Source organism: Pangasianodon hypophthalmus, chromosome 20, assembly GCF_027358585.1.
Source record: "Pangasianodon hypophthalmus isolate fPanHyp1 chromosome 20, fPanHyp1.pri, whole genome shotgun sequence".
NCBI classification, from domain to species: domain Eukaryota; kingdom Metazoa; phylum Chordata; class Actinopteri; order Siluriformes; family Pangasiidae; genus Pangasianodon; species Pangasianodon hypophthalmus.
Genome location: NC_069729.1, coordinates 12,718,758 through 12,738,175, shown reverse-complemented (window position 1 = coordinate 12,738,175; position 19,418 = coordinate 12,718,758). Strand labels below are relative to the sequence as shown.

The 19,418-nt window shown below is 38.3% G+C and overlaps 1 protein-coding gene across 1 annotated transcript in view; it reads right to left on the bottom strand.

Annotated features, from left to right (window-relative positions):
* Positions 1-19,418, bottom strand: part of iars1 (isoleucyl-tRNA synthetase 1) — an 80,661-nt gene that overhangs the window by 19,512 nt on the left and 41,731 nt on the right. The window contains exons 19-26 of the mRNA XM_026932714.3: positions 17,090-17,234; positions 15,229-15,349; positions 12,912-13,003; positions 12,267-12,344; positions 11,976-12,097; positions 8,447-8,549; positions 8,205-8,288; positions 1,789-1,963 (exon numbers count right to left, since the gene is read on the bottom strand). Coding sequence (XP_026788515.2) covers positions 1,789-1,963; positions 8,205-8,288; positions 8,447-8,549; positions 11,976-12,097; positions 12,267-12,344; positions 12,912-13,003; positions 15,229-15,349; positions 17,090-17,234 — 920 coding nt within the window. The remainder of the gene's footprint in view (positions 1-1,788; positions 1,964-8,204; positions 8,289-8,446; positions 8,550-11,975; positions 12,098-12,266; positions 12,345-12,911; positions 13,004-15,228; positions 15,350-17,089; positions 17,235-19,418) is intronic.

Sequence of the window (19,418 nt, the reverse complement as noted above, 5' to 3'; positions counted from 1 at the left end):
CTACAGTCTGCACTAGAAAGAAATCAGCCCCAGCCTCTCTTCTTTATATCATACTGCGTATTTTCTTAAAACATTAGTACTGATGTTGCGCTTCCTCAAAAGTCCAAAACAATCCGCCTTAAAACATTTGTTAACATCAAATAATCTGACTTGGATGCCGAAATCCTATATTCATGTCTATTTATCTTTGAAAGATTAAAATAGAAAACAGCTGCCCCTTGTGTGCCTGTCAAATCAGGTTTGTCTTTAGCTTTGCACTGGAGCTACAAGACTAATGTTACTTACAAGTAAGAAGGGTTTTTAACTACAAGTTTAGTATTGTGCATAATACATGCCAAAATAGTCATACACTCGTCTGAAAACATGTCATTACATATTGGAATCACTTCAAACATAAATCTGCCTTCAAATTTTGCAATAAATATGACACCAAACTATGTGGTAATAAAAAAACTCCTGGGTCAAGATGGCTTCTAAAACTTTTTTTTTTTTAAGCCTCCAGAGGACAGTAAGGATTTTGTTATATAAGGCAATATATATAAAGCCTTGTTTGACTATGAATGCCACTCCTATGAAAGGAAGTGAGGAAAAAGGGACAGAAGGAAAAAGAAGAGGAAATAAATAAATAAAAACAACAACAGCTAAGAAAAGACTTTTCTTTTTAAACTCTTTTCTTAAATTCTTAAAGCGTCGTTATGATTTAGCGTTGCTGTTTGCTTCATAAGACTCGTAGCGTGAGTGCAAAACTAAAAAAACTGTCTATGGTCACGAAAACAGGTCAAGGCTCACAGACTTTTAGATCTTTGGGGTAACGAGAAAAACAAAAAAATTCTCTTGGTTAAAAGTCTTCATATTGGTATCTGACTGACATCAGAAGCTAACACTGGAAATAATGATCCTGTTTTATTATGTTCTATTTCATTTAGTTTAATTGACTTATCTCCACCCGAGTGCACCGCTTTACGATATGAAAGAGTGAAGATAATGGTGTGTGAACAGGATATTCGGAGAGATTTTAGTTTCACAAGGATTTGCCAAACAGCTAAAAACTGAGGTGAGTGCATTTGTGCATTATGTAGACTTCTTTGCAAAATACGAATTAGTTATTATTGAGGCATTAGCTGTAGACTGGTGACAAATTAGAGGAAAAACAATGGCTCTGTTATGTTGTGTGTTTGCTGGCATGGTTTGAGTCCACTTGTCCTCTCAGACGATCACTGCAAATCAATACAAAGTTCTTCTTCCTGATCACTTTTATCCCATGATGAAAAATTTCTATCCTGATGGGATTGGTCTCTTCCAGGATGACTCCGCCCCCATGCACAGGACACGAGGGCTCACTGAATGGTGTGATGAGTATAAAAACAATGTAAATAATATGCTATTGCCTTCGCAGTCAGCAGATCACAATCTAAACACTTATGGGAGATTTAGGACTGGTAATGTAAGACAGCACTCATCATCACACTCATCAATGCAGCACCTGAGGAAATATCTTTTAAGAAGAACAGTGTTTGTCTCTTTAGACTGATGCTATGGTGCACTGAAGCTGTTCTGGAGACTCATGGCAGGCCAACACTTTACTAAGACACTTTATGTTGGTTTTTCCTCTAATTTATCACCCGTCTGTGTGTACTACATTAGTTATAAATACTTTGCTTTTATTTCGCTTGGCGGTTGTCTGTAAACTGCTTTTAAATGGATGTACAGATCACAAACAATACTGTAAAAGCCCTGTGTGATTACAGCACTGAGGATGCACAGGTTTATATTAGCGCCAATACATACCCGTTTTTTGGAAGGCCTCCAGCTGTTCACTCTTCAGTTCCTTGATGGCAGCCGTGACAGATTTGAACGCTCCTTTCAGCCTCTTCCCGAGCACCATGTGGTCAGGCTCGGCCCGCAGCCGGATGCCGTATTTATCTTTATCTGTGGAGAGGGTGAGTTGGCGCACATTCAGCTCCTGCAAACAGAGAAAGCGCCCATTAGAAGCATGATTCAGTGCATTAATATGCATCAGGTGAAGCCAGAGTGCGGAGGCAGTATGGGTTTGTAGATATTGTATTACAGTATATTGCCTTGTGCCGAGGGCTTTCACTTATTGATCATTATGGAGCTAAACATTAGAGAAATAAGTGCACTGGCTGTTTTCGCTGATGCAGTAAAGTAAGCACATGCATCAAAATGTTTACAGGTTAAAATGTTTGCACTTAACAAAGCACATCAATATCACTCAGAACAAGGATGCAATACACAATATACAATAATATGCGTGATATATAATGGCTGCAGTACACTGGATTAGCTAAGTGGTGAGCTACCTGGTAGAAGGAGGAAACCACAAGAAATACAGTAGTCTTATTAAATGACACAAAGAGACTGTTCTTTGCACAAAGCTTAGGTAAGAAAGGCTATAATTCAATCTATTTAAGGAAGTGAAATTACCGTTCCATAATGTGGCATCCATATATCACTTTGCAAGCTGCTTCCATTACTGCACAGTGTAAATTACATATTCCAGACAACATGATGCATATTTACATTTTTGATTGATGATCTGATGTATAAAATGTACATTTAAAACTGCCAGTGCTTCAATATTATATAATTTAAGGCTGTTTAATGCAATGCAGTGTGATTTAGCGCATGGCATCAGACTTCACCAATCCAGAGACATCTCAATCCAGTCATTCACCATCACCAAACTACTTCTGCCTTATATACACTGTTCTGAATCAAACAACCAAGACCAGGTCTTCATAGCCCTACTGGACAGCCAGAACAGCCTCTGTTGCTGCCCTGTCATTCTAATGTAGGACTTGAGACTGAGCTGCCCATGTTATGTGAATAAAACATGATTAATAATGACTATGTTCCCTGCACTGGACAGTTTTATCATCCTATGTCTTAGAGAGACACAACAAAGCATCCATCTACAATCATATAAAGTGGAGAAACACATTGGGCTAACACTCTTCTGCAGCAAAAGATGCACTTAAAGGAATAATAATAAAATAATAATAATAATAAAATGCACTTAATATTTCCCCCAGCCAAAATAATGTCAATAACCCAACACATCAAATCACATCTAGTTATTCAGATACATCACACAGTCTTGCTGATGTGAATTAGGACATAGTAAGACTGTAATTTCTAAAAAATTAACAAAACAGCATAGCTGAACGGCCATTTAGGGCTTTGTTTATTTAAAATATTTGATGACACTGGCTGACAACGCTGGTTGACTCCTTAAAATATGTCTCATTATGGAGGTATTTTCATCATAACAAGTCTCCAGCTGCTACACGATGAAAAGTTCATTTCTCTGGAAACTTAAAAAAACAGTGATATTAAATTAAAAGATGGCTTACTACTGACTTCTGTGAGTTGAATGGACAATATTTATTCATTTTACAGCTGAAGGCCTAGAGGAATTTATTCAGGAATATTTCTGCTGCAAGATGGAAGGGGAGATGCAGCACAACCCAGATAGCATTAAAAAGAAGCATTCATCTACTCTACACTGAAGACCTGATCAATACTGAAATACTGAAATCAATGTGATGGAATTCATCAACAAGAGATGTTCCTGGAATACTATACCAAGAGATAAAAGACTGGCCTTAATGTTATAGACTGATGACCTCTAAAAAGACAAGGAACACAAACTGTGTGCAAACACTCGCCCCTCACACATTTATAAAAGAAAAAATGGGGGGAAAATGTAAGAAACAATTCCTGACCATCGAACTTGAAGAAAGTGAAATAATCTGAATTTCTCAAGAAGTCCAAAGAAGAACAGAATCCTCCTAATTTTCATTCAAAAAACTTTTACAGGATCACTGTCAATGTTAGCCCACTAGCTACACCAAATTTAAAAGTATTTCTGAAATAAATACATAATTCATACATTTTCATAATCTTCACATCTAATGCTAGCCAGCTAACATAATTTAACCTGACAGGATTTCTGAGAGGATTTTTAAGTCATATATATATAAATTCCCACAATCTTCAGTTGTAACACTAGCCAGCAAGCTAACATAATTTAACCTGACAGGATTTCTGAGAGGATTTTTAAGTCATATTTATAAATTCCCACAATCTTCAGTTGTAACACTAGCCAGCTAGCTAACATAAGCTAACCTGACAGGATTTCTGAGAGGATTTTTAAGTCATATTTATAAATTCCCACAATCTTCAGTTGTAACACTAGCCAGCTAGCTAACATAAGCTAACCTGACAGGATTTCTGAGAGGATTTTTAAGTCATATTTATAAATTCCCACAATATTCAGTTGTAACACTAGCCAGCAAGCTAACATAATTTAACCTGACAGGATTTCTGAGAGGATTTTTAAACCATGTTTATAAATGGCGATAATTTTCACTTATAATAGTAGACACCTAGCAAACATGAAATAAGCTCATAAATGTTCATAATCCTCATTTTTATTGCTAACCAGCCAGTTAACATAATTTCATATAATTTCTGAGAGGATTTTAAGTCAAATGTTCATAAATGTCCCCTGTACTGCTAGCCAGCTAGCTCATATAAGCTAATCGGATAGAACTTCTGAGAGGATTTTTAAGGCAAATGTATAGATGTTCATATTCCTCACTAACTTTTGTTAAAATGAGAACAGAATGGATAAAAGGAATCATGCTGTATTTGATACTGGTGTACACCACGATAAAAGCTCAGAAAATGAATGTGATGTAATACTGGCACATGTCTAGATGTGATCATCAAATTCAGTACGCTGTTTGGAAGTTTGGCTACGGCCATGAGCGTCATGTGAGAGCTGCTCTGGGAGACGGAACAAAGGTCACATCTACATATTGCTGCTACTGAGAAGCTCCTGGCAATAATAACTTCCAGCAGCTCTACACGCTGGCTAAGTCCCCTCGTTCATGCTGTGGCTAACAACTGTGCTGAACTGACTGCAAACATCAGTCATTTCTACAGGAAGGTTTCAAAATGCTCAGCCTCAGAAGACAGCTGTTCTCATACTGCCTTCTGAATGGCAGCACAAAACACTGCAGGGAACCTGGAGAGTGATGATATTTTGAAGTGTCCATGACAGCAGTATCATGCATATTCAATATTATATTGTTTATGTGGTTTAAACAATGGCCATGAAAAGCACTAGTTTCTGATCGCCTAGCAGGTGTCCTTTACTTCCTTTAATTCCTTGCTGCCATTTTGAATAGGGGACTCACTGCATCAATGTTGCTGTGTCAGTGTTTCATTAAGAAGGTTCATTTTCTCTTTTTACATACTCAATCAACTGTCCTAATATTCTTCACTACGTACGATACATCTTCAACAAATAGCAGCGCAGCAGATCCTCCCTGTCATGCTGCATCATTGCTATGTTAGCTAGCTAGCTACATTATGGGACAACTGTGAAGTTCATTTTGGCAGCAAGTACTGCTAACGTTAGCAAAAATTAGCTAGCTGATATCGATTTACCCTCCTTATAATGACAAAGAGGTTTTCTCTTCCTGCAACACCATGGGATCCTTTACCCACCCAAACATGCAGAGCCATTGGGCTTCTGTCATCTTAAATGTTTTGAGGCACTCTCCAGAAGAGGGAGAAGAATCGTGTATTTATAAAATATAAAAGAAAAACCACATACACACCATTTTCTGTCAGTTTATGTGGAATCAGCAGTTCGGAGGAAAGTACATAAAGATCACAGTTTATTTTATCGACATTGTAGATAAAATGTACCGTTGATGTACCATTTATTATCTTCTGAAGTAAGGCGAGTAATTTAAGCCATGTTTGACCATGTCTGTGTTCTGCAGCGAGGCCAGAGATTTGGTCCCATACATGGCAATCGCAAAAGAAAAATCATGTGACTGAAAGGCTAGGATATTGGGACATATTTAACACAGCTCAGAAACGTAATCCCAGCTCTAAACCAATGTTCCTCAAACGACACTGGAGTGGAACCATGACAATAATCATAAATAATGGACCAGCGCACGCTTCATCATTAAAACGACCAAAACGACCATCACTTTGTGTATTTTCTTGGCTATATTGCTTGGAATTTGTTTAGCAAGAAGCGGTAAGAACATCATCTGAGATGTAACCATAGTAGCAAACGTCGTTTGGTCGTTTAGCTCTTACGTACCATAAAGTCATTTTCAGTAGAGACATGACTACGGAACATTCAGTGGCTATGTGGTTTATACACCGAGCACATACACAAACACACTGAGGTTTTGGAGCAGATCAATAGCAGGCGTGTGGCAATGCACAAAGTGACAGCGCTGCTATTTTTAGTTCCAGAGTTCCACCTCCACTATCATTCTCACCACTTGTGCTAGGAGATGAAGGACAGCAGGTTTTGTGTGTTTGCTCAATCATGTTATCCATCAGACCACACACTCATGGAGGAAGAAATAACACTGGTACAGCCTAGACTGTCTAGTAGAAGCATGTCAATGCAGCTAGACATGGGTTATAATCTCAAACACATTTTGCCTCTCAGCAGGACTGATACAGTTGGTTGAACATTTCAAAACTGAGTGCAAGTCCACACTCCTGCTTAAACATCTGAAATCAAGGTTCTCAATAATATACTATAACATTTATTTTATTGTGGATTTGTATATAAATTGTTCCACATGATCCTAGTACTATACAACTTCCCTGGTTTCAAATCATACAAATCATGAGAGAATAAAATTAAATTTAATTAAATTTTTAAAATATATATATACAGCACTCTGCTGCCTGCAAGGTGAATCATAACCGCAGTGAGAGCAATGACATCCTTCCCCTTCTGCTTAAGTTAAGTACATCTTATGAGTTGATTGCTCAAATGGAAATACTAATACTCCACTCAGTTTCTCTAATGAACATGAACCATGATCATGTGATCTCAGTGTCTTTGACCTCACTGAATCTGAGCACTCGAAGATGGGAAGAATGTTTTTCCAATCTTCAGCTGCTCAGTTTCAGTGAGCTTGAGCCCACTGTAGCCTCAGATTCCTGTTCCTGGCTGACAGGAGTGGAACCCGATGTGGTCTTCTGCTGTTGTAGCCCATCCACCTCAATGTTTGATGTGTTGTGCATTCTGAGATGCTTTTCTGCTCACCACAGTTGTAAAGATTGCTTATTTGAGTTACTGTATCCTCCCTTTCAGTTCAAATCAGTCTGGCCATTCTCCTCTGACCTCTCTCATCCAGGCATTTCCACCCCCAGAACTGCTGCTCGCTGGATGTTTTTAGTTTTTCGCACTGTACTGTGCAAACTCTAGAGGCTGTCGTGTGTGAAAATTCCAGGAGAAATCATCTGGTATCTGGTACCAACATCCATGCTGCACTCAAAATCACTGAGATCACATTTTCACCATTCTGATATGAACATTAACATGAACTGTATCTGTATGAATTTATGCACATGACTGGCTTATTTGATATTAGGATGAATGAATAGGGTTATTAAGGTGTTCCTAATAAAGTGGATGGTGAGTGTATATTACATAAATGAGGCTTATTTTGACCTAGAGAGTAACGAGGATAAATAAAAGTTCTAAAAATGCCTTTTGAGTATAAATCTGTAGCAATAAAAACAAATGTTGTTTGTGGTATACCGTTCCCTCCATATCTTATTTACACTCCCAGCATTTTATACACACACACACACACACACACACACACACACACACACATACACACACCTGCCACCAGCCTGATTTTGAAATGAGACTTGGAGGCTCCATTTCCAAAAAAAAACTGTTTATATTCATCGCAAATGAGCTGAAGATAACTCACTGAAATTTGTTACAGTTAAAAGTGTTCCAGTTCTATTGGTATTAAATCTAAAGAGACGAAAAATAGCAGCGCCAAGTAGAACACATGAGTTAAATCAGGTAAAAAAAAAAATAAAAAAAAAAAAAAGTGAACTCCAAAAAAAGGCTTTACTGTATAACTGAAACACACACACACCATATAAGAAATTATTTAATCGTGTTTCATCGAATTGCATTAGAAGCCTGTGTTTTTTTTTTTTTTGCTAGTTTGCATCAAAGTTGCATCTGAAATATCACACTGACAAAAATTTGCAGGATCACAACTTTATAAATAGTAGAAAAAAAAAAATTGTTGATGTGCAGCATGAATGTAAGTGGTTCAGAGATTGAAATGTATGAGAGCTGTGTGATGTGTGGACTAAATTACCTCCAGAATGTATTTCTGCAGGGACTGAATGTCTCCAAGAGCCTCGGGGTCCTGATGGATGACCACCACCTCCCTGAGGGGATACTAAAAATACAAAACATCTCATCAGAACGTCTCTGAATTTGGGCTTGCGCGATACAGGATGGAAAAATAGAAAGATATATGTCACTACAGTGAATTAGACAGGATTCTTATTTAAAAGCTGCACTATATAAAGAGGGAGCAGTGATTAATAGACGCACCTTGACAGGGAGAGTTTTCCTGTCTCGGATCACTCGACCCAGCTCGATGACGGACTGCATTTGGGATACGGCACTCTCGATGCGCTTGTCAATCAGCGACTCTCTGAAAGTCAAGACAAAGGTTCGGTTAGTGAAAAGTGATACTAGAGAAAACTTTTAAATGAGCCATACAGTGAATCAACCTGAAAAAAAAAACACCAATCTTATGAAAGGAATTTCCTTCAATTGGTGTTTTGATGACAGTAGTGGAGAGCGCTGTCTAGATCATAATCTTATTAATCATAAGATTAATAATCTTCATACTCTTTAACCCTGGTACACTGTGGATGGGGGCGGAGTCATCCTGGAAGATAGCACTGATGAGGGAATTGGTGTTTACTGCTACATGTGTAACATAAACGACAATAGAAATAAACTTTGCAGTTGGCGGACATTAAAAAAATTCTCAGTGTTGCCAAATTGCGGCGGTATGAGATCAATAAAACACTTCAGCACGTATTATTAAAATAAAATAATCAACCTTGGGGTAGTAACATTAACTGCTGGGCCACATCATTGAATATTTTCCTGTAACAACACGCCCCGTCATATTTTATTCCTTACATATCGAGTTGTAAGGTTAGTTCTGCAATACGACGTGCTTTTGGCATAAAACAGAAACAAAACCACAACATGTCTTATGAGAACTTTTGTTATGTTATGAGAATGATTGGCTTTTTTTTTTTTTTTTTTTGAAGGGCAAGAATTGTGTAATACAGCCCCATTCATATTTCAACCTGTGAACTGTCTCTACTTGTACAATCTCTGGTTCTGTGAAAGTACCATAACTTGTAGAGTAGAAAGTCTACTTGTAGAGTAGAAAATCACAAACAAAATGGCGTATTACAAAATATAATTTAGGCTAATGCGTAGCATCTGTTAGAGGCCAATTTTTTTTTTTTTTTTTTTTTTTTTTTTTTTTTTACATTTTAGCAACACAAAGGCTGCCTTATAAAAAAAACAAAAACAAACGCATAGTTAATTTTAGACTGATAGTGGGGTCTTCAAATTACCCTCATCACCACGCATGAACTCTGTATGTTCTCCTAAATATGAAAGCTTTGAATGCTTATACCCTATACACACACTCACCAAATCCCCAAATGTCCTGTTCAGAATTTGGATACTGAATACCAATCATTTTTAGAAACTACTTCTTGTTAAGTTCCCATATTGTATCACTACCAATGAATTCAATATGCAATAAAAACACACTTAATGACTATAGTTTCAGGGGTATATAACGGAAAAAGAGTGGATGGAAATAAGAAAGACATACAGGACACTTAAAGAGTTCATGAGTTCAGTCGTGTCCGCTAATGGTGGATCACCGCTGCAGAGCTCCAAACGCTATTTATCCTCAATAACACGAGCGCCCTACTCTAACGCGGGCCACTTCACTGGTTTGCGAGGCCTTATGGGAAGACGCTTTGGCGTACAAACTAGTGTCCATTAAAAGTAATGAAGTAAATGCACTTACAGACGGATGAGAAAAGTACTTTTGGAAGCGGCCCAGAGATGTTCAAGGACAATCTAATCCTTCATAGCAAAAGTTTATTTCCTAAGTGCATCATGGGCTTCTGGATATGCATGCTAATAGTCTGCTCTGTTTCGACCTCAAAGGACCTACGAAGACTAACCGAGAGTCATTTCATACAATGTCACACTCGCAGATCCAATTTCAGCAGAAGCTACACAAGACCAGGACTTTTTTTTTTTTAATCATATGAGACCATTTCAAATGAAGAAGCACCAAAGCTGCTTCTGGCAAATAAAGGAAGTTATTCAGTGTCCCGTTTTATAACCTGACTGTCAAGGGATGGACACCTCAGCACTGTTTCCTAACAAAGCCTCGGCAGTGTTCAGATTCATAAGTCATGGGTGCAGGAGGGAGAAATGCAAAGAAAATGTTCCATCCTCCCATCCCTAAACAATTATCTTTCCCATTTCCTGACAGAAGGCAAGTCTGTGCAAATAAATTCATCTTATCCTTCATTATTCAGCTTTACCTCCGAAAAGAAAACAACCTGACTGGTTCTTATGTATCTTTGGATCAAGGTCAGTCAGTGTTTTTTCTGCTAGCACATGAAAAAGTGGAAAAATAAGAAAATAACAGAAAATAAGGCCAAATGAGAAAGGACATTTGAAATTGGTCCAGAGATCTGCAAGGACAATCTAATTCTTCATTAAAATGTTCATTTCCTGAGTGCATTACGTGAAGTAAAGGAGTCTGGATCCGAATATAAAGGGTTCACTTTAGTCTCCACAGAAATAAGGAGACCGAAAGAGTGATTTTTTTTCCCTTCAAATTGTAGCTTATTTACTCGTTAACAATTCACTGTATTTAACAATTAAATGTATTTACTAGTTAACGATTCACTGTATTTAAATGCCGATGAGCCTTTACTCTTTCACTGCGATATTAGTTTGCAATATATACGACACAGAAGGTGAAACCTGTCTCACTTTTTTAAGAAAATAATAAGACGACGCTCTCAGAATTTTATCAGAAACTTTCATTTTTCAGATGAATTTGTATTTTATTCACCTACACTAATGCTCAATCTTACACTTCTAAGAGAAACCTAAATTTAATTTATATTCTGTAGAAATGTATGCTTATTAGATATAGTTTAAAATTTATACATTCATAAATATTTATAAATCTAATGCTTTCTTTCTGGTAAATTAACAGCTATGCCAAATGTGAGCTACAGCAGCAAAATACAGAATATAAAGTTGAAATGAAAATTGATCTTCAACTATTCCCCTATTCAGAGTTTTTTTGACTTGCAGTTCCTCTTAAGGTTTCTTCCTGATGTTCTTAGGGAGTTTTTGTGGTCATTGCCACCTTCACCTTATTTGTTAAGATCTAAATGTAGTGGCTTCGTGAAGGTGCTCAGATGCTCTGATTTGCTTGGTGACCACCTTGGCGAGGACAATACTGCAAATTTTATAAAAAGCAATCTAGATTTCAAAGTTAAATAAATTGCTAATAAGTAAATCAGTCATTTTCATCTACATGGTACTTGACAGAACAAAAGAAATTAATCAATAAATAAAATGCAATGATGTATTTTAAAATTATATAATAAACAATCCATTTAACAATAACTTTCTGCAAATTTTAATGCATGAATCAAAATCCTTAAATGAATAACTCAATTTTAAACAATTTAATATTTTATATTTTCAATAAATAGATACATTATTATTCATTCTTGTCATGAAGGCCGTCAGAGACGGGGGCTGCAAAGTAGCTACAGCTACTGATACACTTATAGCAGCAAAGGGGAGACCAACTCCATATTAATTTCTATGGTTTTGGAATGAGATATTCGACAAGCAACATATAAGTGTGATGGTCAGGTGTCCACATACTTTTGGCTATATAGTGTGAGTGAGTGGATGGATGGATGGATGTGTGGGTGGAGGGATGGATGGAGGGATAGCAAGACACTAAATTGTGTGTCAGTGTGACACACTGTACCTGACATGAGGGAGCATCAGGTAGTGAATACTGGCTGTGTCTTTCTCCTCTACGGATTCGGGGTCGATCAGGTGACGCAGGTTCTGGTACATCAGCTCAGTGATGAACGGCGTAAAGGGAGCCTAAGGAGGGCAAAGACATTCGCACTACTATAAACCGATTCAGCTCACTTTCTCTTTTTCATGAGTCGCCTCACAAGTCACTGCTAGGCCGCGAGACTGAACACAGTGTGAAGCTAAATTAAGACTGAGCTGCAGACACACATACACTAACGCACACACACCGACTCACCATCAGTCTGCACATGGAGAACAGCACAGTAAAGAGTGTCTCCAGAGCCCAGACACAGTCTTCACTTCCACTCTCACCCTGAGAGAAAAAAGGGAATATGTTCATTATTAACAAGTCATGCTAAAACAACATAGTGCTGGCAGATGAACCATATACATTCCTGTTATTTACATACCACACACGCACACACTCACACTCCGTTCGGAAATCCTTCTGTATTTTCCGGACTACAAATTATGACTACAGACTATCTGTTAGAACTGTCACCGTAACCTATCCTAACCTGTAATATGCTCGTTCAATTGGCCTGCTACTTTAGCAGCTAAATTATGCATCCTTAGTACAAATCAATACCATGAAAACTACAAAGAGAAAACAAATTCCACTCATTCACTCAGAATTCTCTGCTTTATATCTTCACACCTCACATTCTGATGCATTTGTTTTGTTAAAAACAAATGCAAGAATAAAAACAGCTCCAGCGACACAAACTAATGTGCATGATCGTATAATATATAAGAGTGAGTCTATCACTCAGGAAAGCTTTGGACTTTTAATAGAGGTGTTGCATAACAACGTGCCCTCAAATCAAATAGAGTGGGTAGAAATAGCTCGCTCTGGACTGAGAGTCGCACTTCAGCCTACCTTCAGACGCCTGCGGTTCATCCTCACGTACCAATTAGTCAGCATGTCCACAAACTTCACCAGCTTGGGCACGACGGTGTACAACCTGTAGGCTGAGACACAAGAACACACACGCGCACACATACACACATTTTTTTTTAAAAACAGAGAATTTACTGAGAGAGGAGATCCATTATTTTTAGTATGAATTAGCTGTGAACATACAGTACTGTGCAAAAGTCTTAGGCACATGCAAAGAAATGCTGTAGAGCAAAGATGCCTTCAAAAATAATAAAATTAAATGTTTCTACATTTTAAAAAAATACTATAAAGAGCAGTAAACAGTAATAAATGAAACAAAGTCAATATTTGGTGTGACGATCCTTCGCTTTTAAAAAAAATAGTAGTCTCAGGTACAATGTGTGCAGTTTTATAAGGAAATGAGCTGTAAGTTTTACTGAGCATCTTGCAGAAGCAGCCACAGTTCCTCTGGAGACTTTGACTATCACACTTCTTATTATTGCAGAAAAACCCAGTAGCCTTCATTATGTTTTTTTGTCTGAAAAGTGTCTCTTATGTAATATGCTGCTTTCTTTACTGACATACAAACATTCTTCTGTAACATTTAATTTTGTGCTGGAAACTAATTTTTGGAAATCTAAAATGTTTCTGTACTGAATCAATAATGTAGAAGTCATAAAATCAAAATCTATAACAAAGTTTTTTACTAAAAAAAAAAATAGTGTGCGTAAGACTTTTGCACAGTACTGTACATGTGAAGAACATTTTTAACGGTGTATTGCGCTGGATCCTTCTTCACTGTGCGGATTAGTATGACTGCTACAATGAGAATTCAGAGTATGTCCCAAATCATTCTATGCACTAAACAGGATGTGCTAAATAACAATGACACCTTAGGTGTACTAGCATACTTTTCAGTAGGGTATAATGTAGTTTGACGCACATCCCAAATATTCATAGATTTACAAGACGACTTACGGAAATAAAAGCTTCGTAGTTTTATTGATTAAAGTTGCCTGATATACCCGAGTGTGAAATGCATGAAGTAAAGAGAAGCTGGCTAATGTTAGTACGCTAGCTAAAACAGCCATGAAAAGACACAGATCTGCAGAAAAAAATACACACATGTAAGGTACGCAAAAGCCTAGGTCACCTTACCCAGTATAACTGAGGTTTAAATGTAGAAATTACTAGGCAATTAGGAAGCGTGCTAGCTAAAACAGACGAGAGGATATTTAGACATACATAGATCTGTCAAAATTACACACACCAAGTGCGAACAGAGTTGGTTAACTGGTTAATAAGTGCAAACGCCCCAGTGAGAATAAATCAGCTGATTACCAAACCAAAACCTTTATCACACCTGAAGTACACACTCTGCACTCAGGACTCCATCAGTGGACAATGGATAGGTTTATCAAAACGGACTTCTCGTGAAAACTGGGATGAATTTACTGGTTGCACAATTGCACTATTTGTCCATATAGTACACCGTTTGTGCAATTATCAATAAATCCCTGCTATATCTGTTATCACCCAGATGAGGATGGGTTTCCTTTTGAGTCTGGTTCCTCTCAAGGTTTCTTCCTCATATCGTCTCAGGGAGTTTTTCCTTGCCACAGTCACCTCTGGCTTGCTCATTAGGGATAAATTCACATATTTACAATTTATTTTGGTTTAATTTAATTTGAATCTATTTATTTCTGTAAAGCTGCTTTGTGACAATGTCCATTGTTAAAAGCACTATACAAATAGAAATGAATTGAATTGCTATTTTCCTATTAGATTAGATCAGACTCTTTCACTCAGTGTTGGGTTTGTTTACACCCTAACACTCTCCCGCTCTCTCTCACTCTGTCTCCCCTGATTGGCTACGGCTCCTGCCAGTCACTGTGTAGCTGGATTCTTTCAGCTGGGGTTTACGTACACAAATAAAACTGCCAAATCAAACCAGACACACGTGACTCAGCGCTGGATGTAAATTATTTACAGGATTGTCAGTGCAACTTACAGCAGCTCAGAAACATAACATTATAAGAATTTTTTTTCTTCTCTGACTCAACCATGATTTTTAATTTTTAACAAAAATCCAGAGGACTGTAGCTTTAAGTATTCTCCCATTTTTCATATAAAATAGACCAACAGTACAAAAAAAGTTAACTGTCAAATAAATAACACTCAAGGGCTTAAAGTTTTGCTTTGAAATGCTAATTGTTTGACACTTAGAAAAGGACAGAGCACTGGGTTCTCGAGCGTGTGCCGAATGTGAATGAATCTACTTGCGCTTTAGGATTTTTAGCTTCTGATGTTTCCTCACCATCCATCTCAGCTTTAAAGAACTGAATGAGCGACTGAGTGAAGGACTGGATCCATTTGTCCATGATGTTGTCGCTCAGCTTGGCCGTGTTCTCGTTATACAGGAACTTAATGTCCTCTTCCTAAACAGCAAAGACAAAAACAAAAGGTTGAGTTAAGTGCTGTTAAGAGAGGACAGTCTGTCTTCCTCTGTGCTCTACTGTTTAATGTATACCGCAATAATCCACACAAAATACTGGTATCACGGACATTTCAAAACATCACAATCCATTCATTAGTATAAAGCATTAAAGTTGTCCAGTTATGAATGAGATTGTCTATTTGATTTGCAGTTTTATTTATGTTTTAAATGCTTCTCACAGAAAAAAAACTGGACAAAAAAAAAAAAGTCGCACAATCTGATATTTTGTTGCACTGCATTTAGCTTTGATTACGGCACGCATTCGTCCTGGCATTGTTTCAACAACCTTATGCAACTTCACAACATTTATTTCCATCCAGAGTTGCATTAATTTTTGGCTGAGATCCTGCATTGAGGACAGGAGAGTCTAACCACTCTGTAAAGTCTTCTCCAGCACATCCCAAAGACTTTCAATGGGGTTGAGGTCAGGACTCTGTGGTGGCCAATTCATGTGTGAAAATGATTCCTCATGCTCCCTGAACGACTCTTTCACAAGTTAAGACAGATGAATCTTAGCATTTTCATCCTGGAATACGCCTGTGCCGTCAGGGAAGAAAAAGTCCATTGATGGGATAACCTGGTCATTCAGTACATTCAGGTGCTCAGCTGACTTCATTTTATTGCCACACAATGAGGCTGAGCCTCGACCTGACCAACTGATGCAACCCCAGATCATAACACTGCCTCCAGAGGCTTGTACTGTAGGCACTATGCATGACGGGTGCATCACTTCCTGCATTTCCCTTCTTACCCTGACACGCCCATTGCTTTGGAATAGGGTAAATCTTAAATTTAATCAGACCACATGACCTTTTTCCATTGCTCCACAGTCCAGACTTTACGCTCCCTAGCAAATTGAAGTCATTTTTTCCGATTAGCCTCACTAACAAATGGATTTCTTGTGGCCACATAGCTGTTTAGTCCAAATCCTGTAAGTTCTCATCACATTGTGTGTGTGGAAATGCTCTTACTTTCACTATTAAACATAGCCGTGAGTTCTCCTGTCGATTTTTTTACGATGTGACATCACCAAGCGTTTTAAAGATCTCCGATCACGATCATTCAAGATTTTTTCCGACTACATTTCTGCTGTAAAGTTGACGGTTCACCACTATCCTTCCAGGCTTTAATAATGCACTGGACATTTCAGAACCCAGTTCCAGTGATTTCAGCAATCTCCTTAGTTGTTTTCTTTGCTTGATGCAGGCCAACAATTTTCCCCTTCAGTAACATCTTTTCCACGACCACGGGATACGTAATCTGCCATGCTTGTTTAAGAAATGAGAAGCTACACACTGCATCAGTTAATGTTATAAGAATTGTTGCCAGCTGAAACATATTGATCACTGCAGTAATGATCCAATCATAGGCTCTTAAGTATTTGCTTATTTAAAGCCAAACAGCGACCTTTTTTTTTGACCAGGCAGTGTAATATAAGTGTAATATTTGATCTTTCATTCATTGACAACGGAATAATCTGTCAACCCTATGTGAGTATATAGTAACCTACTGAAATAAATGAGGGACAGCATTATCTCTTCGAGTCCGGCTCGAACGTATATCTACTTTTGTTTATTTTTGGAAACCGTGAGAATCTATAACCCGATTCTTACAGACTACTCTAAACTCAGCAGTGACTTCGAGGTTTAAAAAAAAAAAAAAATCAGCACAATAATTCTACCTTATGAAGCCTCAGGACATTTTGCACGAGGAAGCGGTAAGCGTTGTACCAGGGCAGGAAAACGTCTTTGAGCACGTCCCTCACTCCTTCCTCTTTAAAGCGCAGGTTTTCTGCTCGGACCACCGGAGAGTTGATTAGGTACAGCCTACATAGAGGAAAAAATAGTTTAAATTGCAAGCCTTTTACAGTGATAGCTATCAGGAACAGATTTTTTTTTGGCTTTAGTCAAGCAATTTCATAGCGTTTGACCGTTTATCAAAGGAGATGTGATTATATATAATAATAAGTACACAACATGATTGTGCTCCTGGCTTGTTTTTTGTGTGCGTTCTTAATATAGGAAAAGTGTTGTCAAGCATTTCTTCCACAGTGTATTTCTGTGAAAAAGGTTTCCTACGAAGTGGCACGTTTACCTTGAACTTTGTCAGAGTCAGTCACAAGAAAAAACTGACACTCTTCATGCTTACAGATTCCAAAACAACCCCATCAAGACACCTAAACTGCTTTATTTGCATAGATTGTGTTACATGTTACGTGCTATGTTATATTTTTAATGGCTGTGCTCAGGTATTTGTATAGCTGCTTAACTATTTGAGACAGCAGAACATAAATACTGAAACCACTATTCGGTTATTGGTTATGCTCTACATCCACATGAAATTGATGAGAAAATCTGAGAAAAGAAAAGCCACATGTCACACTACTTTGATGTACTGAGCATTATTGTGGTTAGAGGTGTGCCTCTGGCCTGAAAGTTGCAGGAGTGGAAATTTTTTACTCTCATGCAGATGGTCAGAAGCATGCAGGACAAAAGAGAGATAATACATTTCCAATAATACCAATACCAATAGCACAACTCCATTTAAAGTATTACATTACAAGGGACACCAGTCAGCTACCTTGGGTGTGCAGATTAAACCCATCTAACACCAGGTATGACAGCAAGCCAGTGCTTTCCCATGGAGCACTCATTTCTAGGTTTTCATTCACAGAGTAAATATAATGTACTAATGTCTTTACTAACCATCAGATTATTAGAAACATGCATTTATGAAGAGTGAATTTTAACCCAATCCAGAGTGTGCACTGAAGCAGGGTTACAGGCTGAAACACTGAGGTGAAATTCACTAAAGTTTTGCTGTAAGGTTAATATTTCTGTTCATTATTTCTGAACACCCACAGGAGGAACGTTAAACAGCAATTAAAAGAATAAGAATCTTGAAAAGAATATCTGTGCATTAACTCCTGGATCTATTAAAATAGAATATTAATTTCAAATATATTAAAATTAAGCAGAAAATATGAGGCACTGAGGCCACACCTCCTTCACTGGGGCTAAATCACAGAGGCCACACCTCTTCACTGGGGCTAAAGCACAGAGGCCACACCTCCTTCACTGGGGCTAAAGCACAGAGGCCACACCTCCTTCACTGGGGCTAAATCACAGAGGCCACACCTCTTCACTGGGGCTAAATCACAGAGGCCACACCTCTTCACTGGGGCTAAATCACAGAGGCCACACCTCTTCACTGGGGCTAAATCACAGAGGCCACACCTCTTCACTGGGGCTAAATCACAGAGGCCACACCTCTTCACTGGGGCTAAATCACAGAGGCCACACCTCTTCACTGGGGCTAAATCACAGAGGCCACACCTCCTTCACTGGAGCTGAAGCACAGAGGCCACACCTCCTTCACTGGAGCTGAAGCACAGAGGCCACACCTCCTTCACTGGAGCTGAAGCACAGAGGCTACACCTCCTTCACTGGGACTAAATCACAGAGGCCACACCTCCTTCACTGGAGCTGAAGCACAGAGGCCACACCTCCTTCACTGGAGCTGAAGCAGACAGACTACACCTCCTCCACAAGGACTGATTGAGAATGTGTATAAATAAGTTTGGAAGGCACATAGTAACAGAAGCACACATGCATTTACTGACACAATTTAGTCAATAATTTATTTCTGCAAGTTCTAATTTATGTCTTGTATAAAAATCCCATCCCTTCCAGCCCATATGGTCAAAGAGAACCAACTCTGTCCCTTCAGCCTTATACTGAACTGCACTGAATTAATTCCTGGAAAGCGTCTTGGGATTTATGAGTGAGAAATCAGTGAGTATTGATTGAGGAAGACGGCAGTGCATCAAACCCAGGAAAAGGGAATCATTCTCATGAACTATGATGCCATTTTCACCTTACAGTAATCAAAGCAGAGAGCTCAGCAGCGCCGCAAGGACACTTCATCTTTCTGTGTTGTGCATCGGGTATCAAAGAGAATTGTGTGTTCGTGGAAATGCTGGCGAGGCACTGAGGACAGACATGCTGATG